The sequence below is a fragment of the Phyllobates terribilis genome, unplaced genomic scaffold (assembly GCF_046119375.1).
Source record: "Phyllobates terribilis strain yellow unplaced genomic scaffold, ASM4611937v1 Scaffold_5__5_contigs__length_657084704, whole genome shotgun sequence".
Taxonomy (NCBI): Eukaryota; Metazoa; Chordata; class Amphibia; order Anura; family Dendrobatidae; genus Phyllobates; species Phyllobates terribilis.
In genome coordinates, this window is record NW_027362765.1 from 617,258,938 (window position 1) to 617,279,399 (window position 20,462).

General features: G+C 45.2%; 1 protein-coding gene across 1 annotated transcript in view; it reads right to left on the reverse strand.

Annotated features, from left to right (window-relative positions):
* The window catches only part of LOC141273763 (protein ELYS-like), a 112,975-nt gene that overhangs the window by 22,985 nt on the left and 69,528 nt on the right, over window positions 1-20,462 (reverse strand). The window contains exons 25-29 of the mRNA XM_073686101.1: window positions 18,135-18,282; window positions 5,107-5,208; window positions 4,718-4,919; window positions 4,326-4,526; window positions 3,735-4,116 (exon numbers count right to left, since the gene is read on the reverse strand). Coding sequence (XP_073542202.1) covers window positions 3,735-4,116; window positions 4,326-4,526; window positions 4,718-4,919; window positions 5,107-5,208; window positions 18,135-18,282 — 1,035 coding nt within the window. The remainder of the gene's footprint in view (window positions 1-3,734; window positions 4,117-4,325; window positions 4,527-4,717; window positions 4,920-5,106; window positions 5,209-18,134; window positions 18,283-20,462) is intronic.

Below are 20,462 nucleotides of genomic sequence, written 5' to 3' on the forward strand. Positions count from 1 at the left end.
TACCCCATATGTGGGGAAAATACAGTGTTTGGGCGCACGGCAGAGTTCAGAAGGGAAGGAGCACTGTGTGACTTTTTGAACGCAAAATCGTCTGGAATCGAGAGCGGACCCCATGTCGCGTTTGGAGAGCCCCTGATGTGCCTAAATAGTGGAAACCCCCACAAGTGACACCATTTGGGAAACTACACTCCTCAAGGATTTTATCAAGGGGTATAGTGAACATTTTGAACCCAGAGGTACGAGACAGAATTTGATGACATTAGGTCATCATATTGAATAAGTTGTCATTAGTCTTGAGCGCAAGGGCTCGCTGCTTGAGTTTGCATCGGGTACTCGGGTATGCACCATGTATCACGGGTGCTCAAGTGAAATGCTCGAGTCTCTGCCCGCATGTTTCACGGTTATTAGACACCCCCAAAAAAACATGCTGGGATCGCTCGTGCATGGCAGGCAATCCCCACAAGGTTTTTTTGGCCACGAAGTATGTGGGGCGGAGACTCGAGCACCCGCGATACTCAATGCATACCCGAGCACCCAATGCAAACTCAAGTAGCGACCACTTGCGTTCAACACTAGTTGCCATATCGTCATTTTTTTTTTCTTTTGAAAAAAAAAAAAAACCAACCCTAACATTAGCACAACCCTAACCTCAACCCCAACCCCAGCGTTTATTTTTCACGCCGTTCCTAGTGCGGTATAAGTGATTAGACGACTTTATTCTTTGGGTCGGTGCGACTACAGAGATACCAGAATCATATCGGGTTTTTATGATTGACAGCTGTCACACACTAAAAGACACATTTTGTAAAATCTAGTTTTTGCATCGCCATATTTTGAGAGCTATAATTTTTCCATATTTTGGTCGGCAGTCATGTGACTGCTTGCCTTTTGCGGGATGAGTTGACGTTTTTTAATTGGTACCATTTTCAGGCACGTGCCATTTTTTGATCGCTTTCTATTCCAGCTTTTGGGAGGCAGAATAAACAAAAACCAACAATTCAGGAATTGTTTTTTTTTTTAATTTTTTTTTATTCTACTCTGGGTGTGGTAAAATTGATAAGGCAGCTTTATTCTTCAGCTCCATACTTACTCCATACTCCATATTTATTCAGCTCCATACATCTAGTGACGCAGCCGTCCAGTGAGCGCAGCCTTGCTTCATACACTTGTATGGAGCGAAGCTGCGCCTCGTGTAGTGACGCAGCTGTCCAGTGGGCGCAGCCTTGCTTCATACACTTGTATGGAGCGAGGCCGCGCCTCGTGTAGTGACGCAGCCGTCCAGTGGGCGCAGCCTTGCTTCATACACTTGTATGGAGCGAGGCCGCGCCTCATCTCGTGACGCAGCAGTCCAGTGGGCGCAGCCTTGCTTCATACACTTGTATGCAGCGAGGCCGCGCCTCATCTAGTGACGCAGCTGTCCAGTGGACGCAGCCTTGCTTCATACACTTGTATGGAGCGAAGCTGCGCCTCGTCTAGTGACGCAGCTGTCCAGTGGGCGCAGCCTTGCTTCATACACTTGTATGGAGCGAAGCCGCGCCTCGTCTAGTGACGCAGCCGTCCAGTGGGCGCAGCCTTGTTTCATACACTTATATGGAGTGAGGCTGTGCCTCGTCTAGTGACGCAGCTGTCCAGTGGGCACAGCCTTGCTTCATACACTTGTATGGAGCGAAGCCGCGCCTCGTCTAGTGACGCAGTCTTCCAGTGGGTGCAGCCTTGCTTCATACACTTGTATGGAGCGAAGCCGCGCCTCGTCTAGTGACGCAGCTGTCCAGTGGGCGCAGCCTTGCTTCATACACTTGTATGGAGCGAAGCCGCTCCTCGTCTAGTGACGCAGTCTTCCAGTGGGTGCAGCCTTGCTTCATACACTTGTATGGAGCGAAGCCGCGCCTCGTCTAGTGACGCAGCTGTCCAGTGGGCGCAGCCTTGCTTCATACACTTGTATGGAGCGAAGCCGCTCCTCGTCTAGTGACGCAGCTGTCCAGTGGGCGCAGCCTTGCTTCATACACTTGTATGGAGCGAAGCCGCGCCTCGTCTAGTGACGCAGTCTTCCAGTGGGTGCAGCCTTGCTTCATACACTTGTATGGAGCGAAGCCGCGCCTCGTCTAGTGACGCAGCTGTCCAGTGGGCGCAGCCTTGCTTCATACACTTGTATGGAGCGAAGCCGCGCCTCGTCTAGTGACGCAGTCTTCCAGTGGGTGCAGCCTTGCTTCATACACTTGTATGGAGCGAAGCCGCGCCTCGTCTAGTGACGCAGCTGTCCAGTGGGCGCAGCCTTGCTTCATACACTTGTATGGAGCGAAGCCGCGCCTCGTCTAGTGACGCAGTCTTCCAGTGGGTGCAGCCTTGCTTCATACACTTGTATGGAGCGAAGCCGCGCCTCGTCTAGTGACGCAGCTGTCCAGTGGGCGCAGCCTTGCTTCATACACTTGTATGGAGCGAGGCCGCGCCTCGTGTAGTGACGCAGCCGTCCAGTGGGCGCAGCCTTGCTTCATACACTTGTATGGAGCGAGGCCGCGCCTCATCTCGTGACGCAGCAGTCCAGTGGGCGCAGCCTTGCTTCATACACTTGTATGCAGCGAGGCCGCGCCTCATCTAGTGACGCAGCTGTCCAGTGGACGCAGCCTTGCTTCATACACTTGTATGGAGCAAAGCTGCGCCTCGTGTAGTGACGCAGCCGTCCAGTGGGCGCAGCCTTGCTTCATACACTTATATGGAGTGAGGCTGTGCCTCGTCTAGTGACGCAGCCGTTCAGTGGGCGCAGCCTTGCTTCATACACTTATATGGAGTGAGGCTGTGCCTCGTCTAGTGACGCAGCTGTCCAGTGGGCGCAGCCTTGCTTCATACACTTGTATGGAGCGAAGCCGCGCCTCGTCTAGTGACGCAGTCTTCCAGTGGGTGCAGCCTTGCTTCATACACTTGTATGGAGCGAAGCCGCGCCTCGTCTAGTGACGCAGCTGTCCAGTGGGCGCAGCCTTGCTTCATACACTTGTATGGAGCGAAGCCGCTCCTCGTCTAGTGACGCAGCTGTCCAGTGGGTGCAGCCTTGCTTCATACACTTGTATGGAGCGAAGCCGCGCCTCGTCTAGTGACGCAGCTGTCCAGTGGGCGCAGCCTTGCTTCATACACTTGTATGCAGCGAGGCCGCGCCTCATCTAGTGATGCAGCCGCTCTGACCGTGAGTAAGCATAACACCCATTGTAGTCGATGAGCATGCTGACATCAATTTTTTTGTGGACCGATTGCCTGCAAAAAAAAATTGAAGACAAATATACGAATAGAAACATGTCTGCTTCTGATCTAATTTGTACATCAAATTCGTCCCCTAAATGGATCCATACAAAATAAAAGTGAACCCTCGGATCCATGTGCTCTAAATGGATGAGAATTGAAACAAACTGATGTAGTCTGGCTTTTTTTGTGCACAAAAAAAAAGAGGGGGACTCTAAATTAATTCTTAGTCTTATTTAATGCTCATGCAGAGGTTCTTGAAACTTGGTCTGAGCGCAGACCATAATGCACAAGTTATCTGCGGGTCTCACACCTTGATATGAACAACCTCATAGGCATAAATGTGGCAGAGGAGATATAATTACATTGCTAATTATGGTAAAGATTTCCTCCAAAGCCACATGTCAATCTCTGCCGCCTCTATACAATGGTGTGTGAGTATTTTATGCGCTTCTCTACCTGCAATCAAACATGAGCACACACAGGACATCATGGATGTGACATACCTTTCTCTGGTGTCTCCAGGGCTTCCACAATTGGGTGGTGGACATCTCCAGTTACTAGCACACGGTCCAGCTCAGCATGTGGCTGCTGTTCACTACCTGAAGAATTCACAGTTGTTGAAACCACCTTGTCCTCAGGTGTTGGAGCATCATGATACTCTAGTGTTGTCTGGTTAGACCTTGCAGACACATTGCTTGCGTCTTGGCTAGCCTCCATTTTGCTTGGGCTTCCATCTTGAATTCCAGATGAAGATTCATCCATTTCATCATTGTCTGTATTGGCATCATTTTCGGTAAGCATAGCCACTCTTTCTGCCCACATAGTGTCTCGACCAGACTTCAGAACAGGAGAAATTCTGGGCTCTTCTTGCTCAGTTGACAAAATCTGTTAGTAAAATATTGCTTAGTATTAAAAAAAAATGATGCGACAAAAAAAGAACTAGAGGAAAACTATTTAAGGTGTTAACGAACACAATTTTTTTTTTAACATGACATAAAAAGGTGCTCAATTCATAAATGTTAAAAACAGTGTAATATACTTACGTTAAGCATGCCCACATCAAATCAGACCACTATGCATAATGCGAGACTTACCCCTTTACTAAATTTCTTGCTAATTTGCTCCATAAAAGAGATTTTTAGTTGTCTGGACCGTAAAGGAGGTGCAATTGATCTTCCAGGGGAAACTGAAGGAGAGGCCAAAGGAGTTGTGTGTGTACTGGACCTCAGAACAGATTGGCGAGTGCGTGCAATATAGTCAGAAGCCCTTGTGCTTGCCATCAAGGCTTTTGCCTTCTAGAGAGAAACGCACAAAAAAAACGTTACTACAATAAAATTTGATGAGCAGCATCAACAAATGAACAGACCGTAGAACAAATGTTAGGACTCAAAGCCCGAGTAATTAATGGAGTAGAGCATAAAGCTATTGTGCGATGCATCTCAATCCTTTGCTAAACAAACTAAAATGTATGATGCTGAACCCTTACCTTTACCACCAGAGGTGTCTGCAGCAAGCTAAACTCCGATGCTTTGGAAAGGTTTTTTATCGGTGTAGATTTGAGAAGACTTGATTGGACAGGGCTGGAAGTCAGCAGGAAAGATCTGCAAGGTGTTTTGTAACGGACATTTGCAAAATCTGTGCCAAAGGAGGGTTCTGCCAGGACAGGGTGGACGGGAGAGTCCAACAGCCTGTAACATACAAACAACTAGGTTTATAAAAGGCATCACAATTACACATGATAAAAAAATGCTATAACAATTAACAAGGTTGGTCCACACAGGACATAACTGATTACGGACGGGGAGCCCTTCTGTGTGTACAAACCAATCCAAAAGCACAGTAGGCAGCAGCATGGAAAAAAAATGTACCACTAACCTGGAGTCTCTTCTAGTTTTCAATATTGGTTTACCAACAAAAGCATCAGATATTTCCATTTTGGCATCTTGAGAAACTGGACTTGGGCTTTCATCTGTCAAACTGAAGAGCAGAAAAATCACATTCAGCTATTTCCATCTCTAATAGGGTTATGGAATGGAAAAGTAATTAAAGAGTTTTTTCATGAATGGACAACCCACTATTAAATGGTCCCAGAATGGTGCTGCACAAAAGGAAAAAATCTTTTTTTTCTATTTCTATTTTATTATTATTTCCGCTTATTTTTCTACTCCCTTTCTTTTACCTTCTGGTATTTTCTCGGCTTTATTTTACCTTGGCATTCTATCTTTTCATTGCTTCCCCTACACAACTCATTCCACATATCCATATCCACATACACATGCCAGGAAAATATTCTCCATTCTCTCCTGTGGGAGGATCTCACTGCAGGGGGCATCTTCTTAAGTGACCACTTGAGACATAGTGATATGTCACCTCTGGTCACATGATCTCCACCTAATGCTCCATTAAGGCGACACGTGTTGTGCTGGAGCGCAACGTCACATGTCATTAGAGGTCACACGCCTTAAACATGGCGCGGCCCACATTATCAGCTTTCTAGATAAAGCAGCAGATAACACTTTGCGCTCTACGCACTGAAAGTTATGCCATTCCTCAGCGCTGTTGCCACAGACCTTGTGCTATGTCTTTTCTCTCAGTCCTGCAATCTAGTAAATAATAATAATCTTTACTTATATAGCGCCAACCTATTCTGCAGCGCTTTACAATTCAGAGGTTCACACACAACAGTCATAAGTAACATAGCTAAACATAATACAATAATTAAAGCAAAAATAATAATGACCCTGCTCGTAAGAGCTTACAATCTACAATGAGGTGAGGGGTGACACAAAGTGCAGGGGCCTATTCACAATAATCGTCCAGCCATCTTGAGGGGATGAGCGATAGATAAAGGCTGCATGAGCTCGTCACCAGCCAGAATCTGTAGAGCTTTTGGGTTCGGTGGAGACTTATGTTTGGAGAAATAATGAATGGGCTATAAAAATATAAAAACACTTTGATAAGGGAACGAGATAGGCCACCCTAAACAGGTGTGTTTTTAGGAAGCACCTAAAACCGTGTAAGTTGTGGCTCGTCCTAATTTCTTGGGGTAGAGCATTCCAAAGAATAGGTGCAGCTTGGGAGAAGTCTTGGAGCCGGGAGTGGGACGTATGGATTAGTGCGGATGTTAGTCGATGGTCGCTTGCGGAGCGTAGAGAACGAGTAAGCTGATAAACAGAAATGAGGGAGGAGATGTAGGGGGGTGCTGCACTGTGTAGAGCTTTGCGGGTGAGAATAAGCAATTTAAATTGGATCCTATAATGTATAGGCAGCCAGTGCAATGACTGGCATAGAGCGGAAGAATCTGAGTAACGATTAGCCAGATAGATGACCCTGGCTGCAGCATTAAGGATGGACTGGAGAGGGGAAAGTTGAGTGAGGGGGGGGCCAATTAATAGAGAATTACAGAAGTCAAGGCGGGAGTGGATCAGGGCAAAAGTGAGGGTTTTTGTGGTTTCCAAGGAGAGAAAGGGGCGGATTCTAAAGATGTTCTTCAGGTGCAAGCGACAAGACCGGGCAAGAAATTGTATATGGAAGGTGAAGGAAAGATTGGTGTCAAACACAACGCCCAGACAGCGCGTCTGCTGGCTCAGCGTCATTGTGGTGCCACACACGGAGAGGGATATGTCAGATTTAGGGAGGTGAGTAAAAAGTGGGAGTAGAAGTTGTTCAGTTTTAGAAAGGTTGAGTTTCAGATAAAGAGCGAACATGATGTTGGAAACTGTGGACAGACAGGATGAGGTGTATAGTTGTGTGTCATCAGGATAAAGATGTTACTGAAAGCCAAATTTGCTGAAGGTCTTTCCAATTGGGGCAGTGTAGAGAGAGAAGAGAAGTGGGCCAAGGACTGAACCCTGAGGAACCCAAAAAGCAAGAGGAAGGGGGGGAAGAAGTGGAGCCAGCGAATGATACACAAAGAGCGGTCAGATAGATAAGAGGAGAACCAGGAGAAAGCAGTGTTTTTTTTAAGCCAATTCAGTGGAGCATAGAGAGGAGGTGGTGGTCAACGGTGTCGAAAGCTGCAGAAAAGTCAAGAAGAATGAGCAGAGAGTAGTCACCGTTACGTTTTGCTGTCAGAAGGTTCATTGGTTACTTTGAGGAGTGCAGTTTCTGTAGAATGTAGAGGGCAGAAGCCGGTCTGTGATGGGTCTAGAAGAGAGTGAATGGAGAGGTAAAGGGTAAGGCGGGAGTAGACCAGGCGCTCCAAGAGTTTAGAGATAAAGGGGAGATTGGAGACTGGTCTGTAGTAGTTTGTGCAGGAAGGGTCAAGAGAGGGCTCTTTTAATAATGGAGTAATGATGACATGTTTGAAGGAGAAGGGGAAGTTACCAGATGAGAGGGAGAGGTTGAAGATTTTAGTTAGGCGAGTAGTGATGACTGAAGAGAGAGACTGGAGTAGGCGAGAGAGAATAGGGTGCATGGACTGGCATGAGAAGAAGAGAGGAGCCTGGAGACTACTTCTTCTGTGACTGGGTCAAATGTGGAGAGTGATCTAGAGCAGGGTTCCCCAACTCCAGTCCTCAAGGCCCACCAACAGGTCATGTTTTCAGGATTTCCTTAGTATTACACAGGTGATAATTCCATCACCTGCACAGGCAATAATTCCATCACCTGTGCAATACTAAGGAAATCCTGAAAACATGACCTGTTGGTGGGCCTTGAGGACTGGAGTTGGGGAACCCTGATCTAGAGGAGATGTGGGGAGGGATGGGAGTCACGGAACATGGTGGCTGGGAGCTGATTTCCTGATAAATGTTCTCTGCGAAGTAGGAGGCCAGGTCGTCAGCACAAATGTCTGTGATAGGGGCCAGCACTTTAGGACTGAGGAGGGAGTGATAGGTGTCGAAGATTTTTTTTGGGTTGTTGGATAGTGAAGAGATCAGGGTGGTGAAGTATGTCTGTTTGGCAACATGAAGAGTTATAGGTTTTTAACAAATTCATAGTGGATAAAGTTTTCTAGTGTGCGAGTTTTCCTCCATAGGCGTTCAGCATTCCTAGAGCATCGCTGGAGAAATCGGGTTTGCGGTGTCAGCCAGGGCTGTTTTACTTTGTGTTTAGAGGTTCTGAGGGTGAGGGGCGCTTGTTGGTCCAGGGTGCTTCTGAGAGTGTCATTGTAGTGATTTACAGCCAGATAAGGACAGGAAAAAGAGGAGATTGGGGACAGTGATGAGTGAAGGGAGTCTATGAGGGTTAATGGCTTGTAAATTTCTGAATGTGTGATAGGTAGGAGTGTGCTGGGGTGGGCAAGGATTTGTGAGTGTGAAGGAGAGACTGTTATGATCAGAGAGGGGAAGAGGGGAGTTATCTAGGTAGGGGATTGAACAAAGCCGTACAAAGACCAGATCAAGGGAGTTTCCGTTGTTTTGTTTCTCAGAGGATGATATTCAGATGCGATTCCAACTTATTCTTTGATTCATGTGTTTCTGGGAATTCTGGTTGTTCTATATATGCTCTGTTTCTGGATGATGTGACTGGCATAGCTCATAGCAAGCTACAAAAACATTAATCTACAGTGGGTACGGAAAGTATTCAGACCCCTTTACATTTTTCACTCTGTTTCATTGCAGCCATTTGGTAAATTCTAAAAAGTAAATTTTTTTTTTCTCTCATTAACCCCTTAAGCCCCGCGGGTGGTTTGCACGTTAATGACCGGGCCAATTTTTACAATTCTGACCACTGTCACTTTATGAGGTAATTACTCTGGAACGCTTCAACGGATCCCCCTGATTCTGAGATTGTTTTTTTGTGACATATTGTACTTCATGATTGTGGAAAAATTTCTTCGACATCACTTGCGTTTATTTGTGAAAAAAACAGAAATTTGGCGAAAATTTTGAAAATTTTGCAATTTTCAAAATTTGAATTTTTAAGCCCTGAAATCAGAGCGATATGTCACACAAAAGAGTTAATAAATAACATTTCCCACATGTCTACTTTACATCAGCACAATTTTGGAACCAAAATTTTTTTTTGTTAGGGAGCTATAAGGGTTAAAAGTTGACCAGCGATTTCTCATTTTTCCAACAAAATTTACAAAACCATTTTTTTAGGGACCACATCACATTTGAAGTCACTTGGAGAGGTCTTTATGACAGAAAATACCCAAAAGTGACACCATTCTAAAAACTGCACCCCTCAAGGTGCTCAAAACCACATTCAAGAACTTTATTAACCCTTCAGGTGCTTCACAGGAATTTTTTGAATGTGGAAGAAAAAAATGAACATTTAACTTTTTTCACAAAAATGTTACTTTAGACCCAATTTTTTTTATTTTCACAGGGGTAACAAGAAAAAATGGACCCCAAAATTTGTTGTGCAATTTCCCCTGGGCACGCAGATACCCAATATTTGGGGAAAAAACACTGTTTGGGCGCACGGCAGGGCTCGGAAGGGAAGGAGCGCCATTTGACTTTTTGATTGTAAAATTTGCTTGAATAATTAGCGGACGCCATGTTGCGTTTGGAGAGCCCCTGTGTGCCCAAACTCTGGAGCTCCCCCACAAGTGACCCCATTTTGGAAACTAGACCCCCCAAGGCACCTATCTAGATTCATAGTGAGCACTTGAAACCCCAGGTGCTTCACAAATTGATTCATAAAAATGAAAAAGTGTTTTTTTTTTCACTTTTTCATTTTTACGAATCAATTTGTGAAGCACCTAGGGGTTCCAAGTGCTCACTATGCATCTAGATAGGTGCCTTGGGGGGGGTCTAGTTTCCAAAATGGGGTCACTTGTGGGGGAGCTCCAATGTTTGGGCACACAGTGGCTCTCCAAACGCAACATGGCGTCCGCTAACAATTTGAGCCGATTTTCCATTCAATTTGTTACCGGACACCATGTCGCGTTTGGAGAGCCCGTGATGTGCCTAAACAGTGGAGCTCCCCCACAAGTGTCCCCATTTTGGAAACTATACCCCTCAAGGATTTTATTAAGGTGTATAGTGAACTTTTTGAACCCAGAGGTACGGCACAGAATTTGTTTACATTAGGTCATCATATCGAATAAGTTGTCATTATTCTTGAGCGCAAGTGCTCGCTACTTGAGTTTGCATCGGGTACTCAGGTATGCACCATGTACAGCGTGTGCTCGAGTGACATGCTCGAGTCCCTGCTCCGCATGTTTCACGGTTATTAGACACCCAAAAAAAACATGCGGGGATCGCTCGTGCATGGCAGGCAATCCCCGTAAAGTTTTTTGGCAGCGAAGCATATGGGGCAGAGACTCGAGCATGTCACTCAAATACCCACGATACTCAATGCATACCAGAGCACCCGATGCAAACTCAAGTAGCGAGCACTTGCTCTCAACACTAGTCGCCATATCGTCATCTTTTTTTCTTACTTTTGAAAAAAATCCCAGCCCCAGCACAACCCTAGCCCCAGCACAACCCTAGCCCCAAACCCAGCCCTAACCCTAGAGTTTATTTTTGACGCCGTTCCTTGTGCGGTATAAGTGATTAGACGACTTTATTCTTCGGGTCGGTGTGATTACAGCAATACCAGAATCATATGGGGTTTTTATGACTGACAGCTGTCACACACTAAAAGACGCATTTTTTGTAAAATCTAGTTTTTGCATCGCCATATTTTGAGAGCTATAATTTTTCCAGATTTTGGCAGACAGTCATGTGACGGCTCGTTTTTTGCGGGATGACTTGACGTTGTTATTGGTGCCATTTTCAGGCACGTGACATTTTTTGATCGCTTTCTATTCCGATTTTTGGGAGGCAGAATAAACAAAAACCAACAATTCAGGAATTGTTTTTTTTTTTTTTTTTTTTTATTCTGTTCCGCGTGTGGTAAAATTGATGAGGTAGCTTTATTCTTCGGGTCAGTACGTTTACAGCGGTACCACATTTGTATCATTTTTCTATGTTTTGGCGCTTATACACAATAAAAGCTATTTTATAGAAAAAAATCTTTTTTAGCATAGCTTTATTCTGAGAGCTATAACTTTTTTATTTTTTGGCTGATGGAGCTGTATGGCGGCTTGTTTTTTGCGGGACGAGATGACGTTTTCAGCGGTATCATTTTTATTTATATGCGTCTTTTTGATCGCGTGTTATTCCACTTTTTGTTTGGCGGTATGGTGATAAAGCATTGTTTTTTGCTTCGTTTTTTTACCGTGTTCACTGAAGGGGTTAACTAGTGGGACAGTTTTATAGGTCAGGTTGTTCCGGACGTGGCGATACCAAATATGTGTACTTTTAATGTTTTTTTTTTTTTTTTATAATAATATTTATTGATGGGTACATTATATTTTTATTTTTGGTGTATTATTTTTTTTATAATATTTTTGCACATTTTTTTTTTTTTTTTTTTCCACTTTCACACAGTTTATACACTTTATTACTTTGTCCCACTCTGGGACTTTCACTTTTTTTTTTCTGATCGCCTGCATGGCACAGGAATGAAGCACCATCCCTATGCCATGAAGGCTGTCAGAAGTGCACAGTGTGAAGATTGCTTGGAGATGCACTGCGCATGCCCAAGCAATCTTCCTGCTCTCTGGTAACCCGGATGTTGTCATGACGACATTGGGTCGTCATGGCAACACCCGGGAAGCCTTTGCAGACTGCGCTGGAAGCCGGAAGAGGAGGTGAGTATCGCCGATCACCTCCCCTTGCCCCCGCAATGCCGCGATCGACTTCGATCGCAGCATCGCGGGGGTTAATGTGCTGGGAGCGGTGCAGGACCGCTCCCTGCACATAGTACCGGGTGTCAGCTGTGACAATCAGCTGACACCCGGCGGCGATCGCGCCCGCACAACCTGTGTGCGCGCGCGATCGCCATGACGTACTAATACGGGTCTGGCTCTTAAGTCCCAGGGCACAGACGCGTATTAGTACGTCAGATGTTATTAAGGGGTTAAAAGTACTCTCTGCACCCCATCTTGACGGAAAAAAAAATCAGAAATTAATAAATTTGCAAAAATTTCTACAAGAAAAACTGAAATATCTCATGGTCATAAGTATTCAGACCCTTTGCTCAGTATTCAGTAGAAGCACCCTTTTGAGCTAGTACAGCCATAAGTCTTCTTGGGAATGATGCAACAAGTTTTCACACCTGGATTTGGGGATCCTCTGCCATTCTTCCTTGCAGATCCTCTCCAGTTCCGTCAGCTTGGATGGTGAACGTTGGTGGACAACCATTTTCAGGTCTCCCCAGAGATGCTCAATTGGGTTTAGGTCAGGGCTCTGGCTGGGCCAGTCAAGAATGGTCACAGAGTTGTTCTGAAGCCACTCCTTTGTTATTTTAGCTGTGTTCTTACGGTCATTGTCTTGTTGGAAGGTGAACCTTCGGCCAAGTCTGAGGTCCAGAGCACTATGGAAGAGGTTTTCATCCAGGATCTCTCTGTACTTGGCCGCATTCATGTTTCCTTTAATTGCAACCAGTCGTCCTGTCCCTGCAGCTGAAAAACACCCCCAAAGCATGATGCTGCCACCACCATGTTTCACTGTTGGGATTGTATTGGGCAGGTGATGAGCAATGTCTGGTTTTCTCCACACGTACCGCTTAGAATTATCACCAAAAAGTGCTATCTTCATCTCATCAGACCAGAGAATCTTATTTCTCATAGCCTGGGAGTCTTTCATGGGTTTTCGAGCAAACTCTATGCAGGCTTTCCTATGTCTTGCACTGAGGAGAGGCTTCCGTCGGGCCACTCTGCCATAAAGGTCCGACTGGTGGAGGGCTGCAGTGATAGTTGACTTTGTGGAACTTTCTCCCATCTTCCTACTGCATCTCTGGAGCTCAGCCACAGTGATCTTGGGGTTATTCTTTACCTCTCTCACCATGGCTCTTCTCCCATGATTGCTCAGTATGGCTGGACGGCCAGGTCTAGGAAGACTTCTGGTGGTCCCAAACTTCTTCCATTTAAGGATTATGGAAACCACTGTACTCTAAGGAACCTTGAGTAATGCAGAAATTCTTTTGTAACCTTGGCCAGATCTGTGACTTGCCACAATTCTGTTTTTGAGCTCCTTGGGTAGTTCCTTTGAGCTCATGATTCTCATTTGGTCTGACATGCACTGTGAGCTGTGAGGTCTTATATAGACAGGCGTGTGCCTATCCAAATCAAGTCCTATCAGTTTAATTAAACACAGCTGGACTCCAATTAAGGAGTAGAACCATCTCAAGGAGGATCACAAGGAAATGGACAGCATGCGACTTAAATGAGCAAAGGGTCTGAATACTTATCACCATGTGATATTTCAATTTTTCTTTAATAAATTTGCAAAAAATTCTACATTTCTATTTTTTTCAGTCAAGATGTTGTGCAGAGTACTTTAATGAGAAAAAAAATTTACTTTTTAGAATTTACCAAATGGCTGCAATGAAACAAAGTGAAAAATTTAAAGGGGTCTGAATACTTTCCGTACCCACTGTACATGATACACTATAATTTATGGGATTTATACCCTACCATGCTATTAAAATACTCTGCCTCCCTATTTAATAGTCTACTGAGCTACCACTGGGCGATAGTATGTAATAGTAATGTACTTTTTAATTATTATTCTACCGCATCCCAAAGCCAATTGGGAATTATGTTCTTACATTCCTTTGTATCTCATGCATACCAGGTTTATACTTATACTTGTTATGCCTAAATTGTTAAATTTTTGATTATTTTGTTTTCTTTTGTATCTTTCAGTATTGATAAATGTCTAATTTTAGACTGAAGTGTCAATTTTATTTTTTTTTACAGTGGATAGCTTTTCTAAATAAAAAGTATAGTTCATCAGCATTTACCCTGGAGTGCCAAGTTCTTTGTAACACTGTTCACTAAATGTACTTCGCTTTTCTTTTTCCCCCACACTTACTCTACCACCATGCTTGTATATACCCTTACAGTTTTTGTTCCACTAATCCTCACTCCTTTGCTATCCCCAAACCCCAGCATCCTCTATCCAAATAATAATCTCTCAATCCCTCTTACCTCCCACCTGACCTCATCTGCAGACCTGCTCCTCAACCTCAGATCTCGCCTACTAAAACATAAAACAAGCCGGCCTCTTTCCTTTCACCTGCTTTCTTGCACTCTGCTTGTCCTCACTGCTGGCGACATATCTCCCAATCCTGGACCCCCACACAGCTGCTACCTCCCTCTTATGCCCCCTCATATCGCTGCCTACCTAATATGAACTTCCGCAATCTCTCCTACATTAAACACGTCTCAACGTCCACCCCCCTGCTCCCCCTCTCTGGAGCACTCTGGAATGCCTGCTCTGTCTACAATAAGCTCCATGTGATTCATGACCTCTTTAACTCTCGCAATCTATCCTTCCTGGGCTGACACCCTCCGACACTGCCTCCCCTGCTGCGCTGTGCTACAGCAGCCTCCACTTCACCCATACTCCTCACCCTGGTAACAGGCATGGTGGAGGAGTGGGTCTTCTTTCTACCAACTGGACCTTCAACCCAATATCACCTCTACAGTCCCTAAACCTCCCTTCTTTTAAAGTCCACACTGTCCGCATCTACTCTCTTTCCAACCTCCAAGTGGCCGTCATATACCGACCTCCCGGCCCTGCCACTGCCTTTATTGAACAATTCTCCACCTGGCTTCTTCACTTTTTCTCTGCTGACATTCCCACCATCATCATGGGTAACTTCAACATCCCCACCGACACCCGCCAGTCAGCAGTCTCCAAACTCCTGTCGCTTACTTCATCTTTTGGACTTGGTCCTCCTGAGCCACCCACACAGACGGACACACACTAGACCTCATCTTCACTCGACTCTGCTCCCTATCTAACCTCACAACCTCCCCTCTCCCCTTATCTGGCCACCATCTACTCACGTTCTCATCCCTGTCCTCTTCACCTGTCAGCCATGTCCAGCAACCATAACACCCCCCGCAGAAACCTCGCACATCTAGACACTCACACACTCTGACTCTATTCTACCACTAGCATCCATATCTTCACTCCACGACACAGTCAGCGCCACTGCTTTCTACAATGCCACTCTCACATCAGCTATTGTCGCGGTCGCCCTACTCGTGCATGGCAGAGTGCGACAAATCAAAAGAAAACCCTGACACAATAACCTCACTAAAAAGATTCGGCAAGTGTCCAGGGTTGCGGAGCGGTGTTGGAGGAAAACACATTCGAAAGAGGACTTCACTGCATTCAAACACGCAACACTTGCACTCAAATCAGCCCTCACCTCTGCTAAACAGGCCCACTTTACATCCCTTGTATCTTCCTTATTCTACAAACCCAAACAGTTATTCAACACTTAACTCCCCTCCTCCGCCCAGCACTGTCCCCTCCGACCTCCCTAATCGCTGCTGAGGACTTTGCCACACACTGCAAAAATAAGATTGACCAAACAAGGCAAGTCTTTATTGTTCGACCACCACAAACTCCTTTGCATACCAGACTAATGCCCTTATGCCATAACCACCCTCTCGATCATCAATGAAGGTGAACTTCCTCATCTCCTCTCCAAATCACACCTCACTACTTGTGCACTTTACCCCATCGCATTCCACCTCCTCCCCAACCTCACCACCACACTTATTCCATCCCTAACCCATCTCTTCAACCTATCACTAACATCTGCTACCTTCCCCTCTGCTTTCAAACATGCCACAATCACGTCTATCCTCAAATAAACATTGCTCGACCCAACTGCTAAGTCCAGCTATCGCTCCATATTGCTGCTCCCATTCGCCTCCAAACTCCTTGAACAGCAGTTCACGCTGAACTTTCCTCTCATCTAACTCTCTTCGACGACCTACAATCTGGCTTCTGTCCTCACCTTTCTACTGAAACGGCCCTGACCAAAATCACTAACTTACTTATAGCCAAAGCTAACAGACAATTATCAATACTCCTCCTTGATTTGTCATCTGCCTTCGACACAGTTGACCACTGCCATCTACTACAAATCCTCTCTTCCTTTGGCATCAAAGACCTTGACCTCACCTCATACCTTTCCAACCACACATTTAGAATCTCCCACTCTACCTCCTCATCCGGCCCTCACTCTGTTGAAGTCCCTCAAGGCTCTGTCCTAGGACCCCTACTCTTCTCCATCTATACCCTTGGCTGGAGACCACTCAAATTCCCATGGCTTCCAGTAGCATCTGCATGCTGACGACACTCAGATCCACCTCTGCTGTCCAGAATCCCTGAGTATCTATTTGCCATATCCTCCTCCTCTCGCTTCAAGCTTAATGTGGATAAATCTGAACTCATTATCTTTCCTCCATCTCACATATCTTCCCCACCTGATCTATCTGTAGTAATAAACTACATCAAGCTTCCCCCCGTACCGGAAATCCGCTGCCTCAGAGTAACCCTTGAATCTGCCCTATCCTTCAAACAGCACATCCAAGCTCTCACCACCTCCTGTCGCCTCCAGCTTAAAAATATTTCCAGAATCCGTCCTTTCCTAAACCCTCAATCTACTACATGCTTGTGCATACCCCATCATCGCCCGCCTCAACTACTGCAACATCCTCCTCTGTGGCCTACCTGCTAACACTCTTGTACCTCTCCAGTCCATCCTTAACTCTGCTGCCTGACTAGTTTATCTCTCTCCTCGCTACTCTTCTGCTTCCCCTCTTTGCAAGTCCCTTTACTGGCTCCCAATTCCCCAGCATATCCAGTTCAAACTTCTACTAACACTGACCTACAAAGGCATCCATAACCTTTCTCCTCCGTACATCTCCAAACTAATATCCCGATATCTTCCCTCACGTAAACTCCAGTCCTCCCAAGACCACCTTCTCTCCTCCACACTCATTAGTTTTTCACCCAATCGCCTAAAAGACTTGTCCCCAATATTCCCCATCCTCTGGAAATCTGGCCCCAACACGTTTGATTAGCCATCACATTCGGATCCTTCAGACAGAACCTGAAAACCCATCTTTTCAAGAAAGCTTACAGGCTGCCATGACCTTGCTGCCACCTCACCAACACCAGAGCTACTGCAACCCCTCAACCTACTGTCTCCTTCCCCATCATCCTGTCGAATGTAAGCCGCAAGGGCAGGGCCCTCTTCCTCCTGTATCAGTCTATCATTGTTAGCTTCTTTACTGTAAGTGATATGTATTTTGCATGTAACCCCTTCTCATGTACAGCACCATGGAATCAATGTTGCTATATAAATATTTAGGGTAGAATCCTACTTGAGCACACACGAAGCAGGACGGACACTCATCTTCATGTCTCCTGAGGTCACATGACTGCCGCAGTCAATCGGTGGCTGCAGACTGACAGCAGCCTTCACATTTCTATCCTGAGGCAAATAAACTTTTTGCAAAGATGTAATTATGAAGATTGTAGTCAATCAGTGGCTTACATGAGTCATGAGACATTATTGTTCATCAAGACACTGGCGGAGTACACAATCTAGGAGCAATGCAGATCCAGGAAGTAGAGAATTTTTTAATTTATGGGGCCAGCAATAAAGGAGTCTTTTAATGGGCAACCACTTTTGTTTTAAACAAGTCAGTTAAAGGGGTTGTCCGGTATTGGAAAAATATATATTTGCAATGCATGTATGCACTTAAAATATGTATTTAAAAAAAAAAGGCATACTCACTTTCCAGCACATTACATGTCCAGTCCAGGCTGACTGCTGCAGTCAGGGGACCAAGAGCACTTCATAAGAGAAACATACTTAAATGATATTTCTATATCAGACAACCCTTTAATGTCTCACTATTCTATTAATTTATACCATTTGAGTTTTACATGACTAAGCAGAACAAGACAAGTCTCTTGACTACAGCTACAGAACTCTACAGAAATGGTCTCCTACCAAAAGCATTTTAATGTCACTGTGCCACAAAAGATACATTGGTTCAAACATAGAAGAGCTTAAGTACTGTGTAGGAATGGGAGTACCATAAATGGATTCTCAGATGAAAGCCCAGGCACATTTCTTACCTTTTATAAGGAGAGAAGTCTCTACTCTCACTAGCTGCAGACACTTCCTTTATTTTCAGCAGCACGTTACGGATAAAGTCAGCTTCGGTAATCACACTCCCTGAGGGAGCCGGTTTTGCAACAGTAGATAAAGGTTTGGGTCTTGTCACTAGAATAAACAAGAAACTGTTGCTTAGTGTTGAATATTTTGGATATGTATTTGTATTTTAACAATGGTAGAGTAGTCAAACCTACAGACATTACAGGCCGCTATCCGGTGACAACTCTGCTGCCCGCTAGAACTGTCTGCCGTCACCATGTAACTGAAGACTGCCGAATCATGACTGAGTGCAATCAGCACAAATTAACAATTCTCCTATATTCTAAACAAGAGTGGGTGGTCATGTGCCAACTTCATTGAGAGTAGTGGCCGAGAGAGTCAAACCGGCTGCAACTATGCAAATTGTATAAATACCCAATTGAAAGGGAAATTGTGGCAGTGTGCACATTGTAAACTTATCACAATTCGGCAATGTGCAGTCACAGACTGCAGAATTCTTTTTAGCCTGGAAAACTCCTTTAATACTATTTCATCTACACTGACAAATCATCTGAAGAATGATGAATAATGAAGCCTCTTTTCTGGCCTTCATAGGACACCATAGTCAGCAGCTATGACGTCACCAGCTCCTTCCGCCCGTGTGGTTACCAGGGATGCTACCGGACGGAGTGCCCTGGCTCTACATACCACTTAGGAGATTACAGCTCCCTGCTTTACTGTATGGCCCAGGACCTGACAGCAGGTAACTGTGGGCTTCGGAGTACGTACAGGGAAGTAGACACCCCGCACTTTTTACTTACCAGGAATTCACGCCTCTAATCAAGGGACCAGCCCCACTAACTGTATGCTTTTACTAAGCACCGTGTATTCATTCTTACAGACTATGAGCTATTTAGCGGCATAGCAGGCACGTTTCCAATAGCAGCAGCATTTCTTACCATGCAAATGGACGTTAAACAGAGAAACATTATATTTATTAACGCTTTGCCTAAATATCATATATAGCTTGTCTCCTTAGGAATATTATTTTATTGTCCAAGTTAATTTCCATTGTGAAATTTGTTTAATATAAATTCTAGATATTACTTTCTGTTTTGCGTGCTCCTCTTTTCTATTCTCTGCTACCTCCAATCAGTGCGACAGTACCATCTATTTATGACTATTTACGGGCCGTCACACAGGACCCGTGCTTCTGGCTGCAGCCTAGTATTTCTTCCTTACCATCTCCTAGTATATGTTGATACTACATTTCTGTTTATTTTATGCATTTATTTTAGTATTAATAGGCAGACGACAATCCATAATGTTCCTGTCTTGGCATTTACACATTGGTCTATGGGCAGAACTTTTGCACATAAGAATTGAACACTATTTATCAAGCTGGAGATGAAGGTCATACGCGCAGTCCCACTATATATCGCTTTCTTTTCACTGAATACGCATTGCTCTTACCTGTACATTATACATTTACATTTGGTACTTCCATTAGTCATCTCTGACACATGCATATTGTTTTTATTTGTACGTCACACGTCGGTGCCCCTAACAGACCCATGTGGTGTATTGATCGGTCATTTCTTACAGAGCTCAGATCAGACCTGGAGCGAGGGGTGGAACATTTGAGGCTTTATATTACTTATGTGCATCAGTGCAGAGCCAGATGTCAGTCAAAGTGCTGTGAGCGGTGACTGGCCGGGCACACCTGTCTGTATGGCTTAAAGTCAGCGACTCCCTGGAGTAATATAGTTCATTTTCTCTAAGAAGCTGCACTTTCAGAACAAAGTAGCTTTAAAGGGGTTATCCACTACTTTACATTGATGCCCTATCCGTAGGATAGAGCATCAATGTATGATTGGCTGGGGTCCCGCACGCGGCACCCCTGCCGATCGGCTGTTATCGGTGTCAGGTGTCGCCAGCCGGAAGTCTCTACCTGCAGTGCCCGCCGCTTGTAACTGAACATCGGCCTCCCGATGAATGGGAGGAGGATGTGCAGTTACAAGCGGCGGCCACTACAGACAGACAGCCAAGCACCGCAGGCAAGGACTTCCGGCCGGCGGCCACTGCACCGATAACAGCTGGTCGGTGGGGATGCCGCGGGCGGGACCCTGGCCGATCATACATTCATGCCCTATCCTATGGATAGGGCATCAATGTTAAAGCAGTGGGCAACTCCTTTAAGTCCTGCCCAGCCTAACTTGCAGATTAACGCTATATTGCCAGGTTTGTACCATTATTAAACGTGACAGTATCCCTTTAAATGTTTTTTAAACAGCTGTAATAGAAAGTAA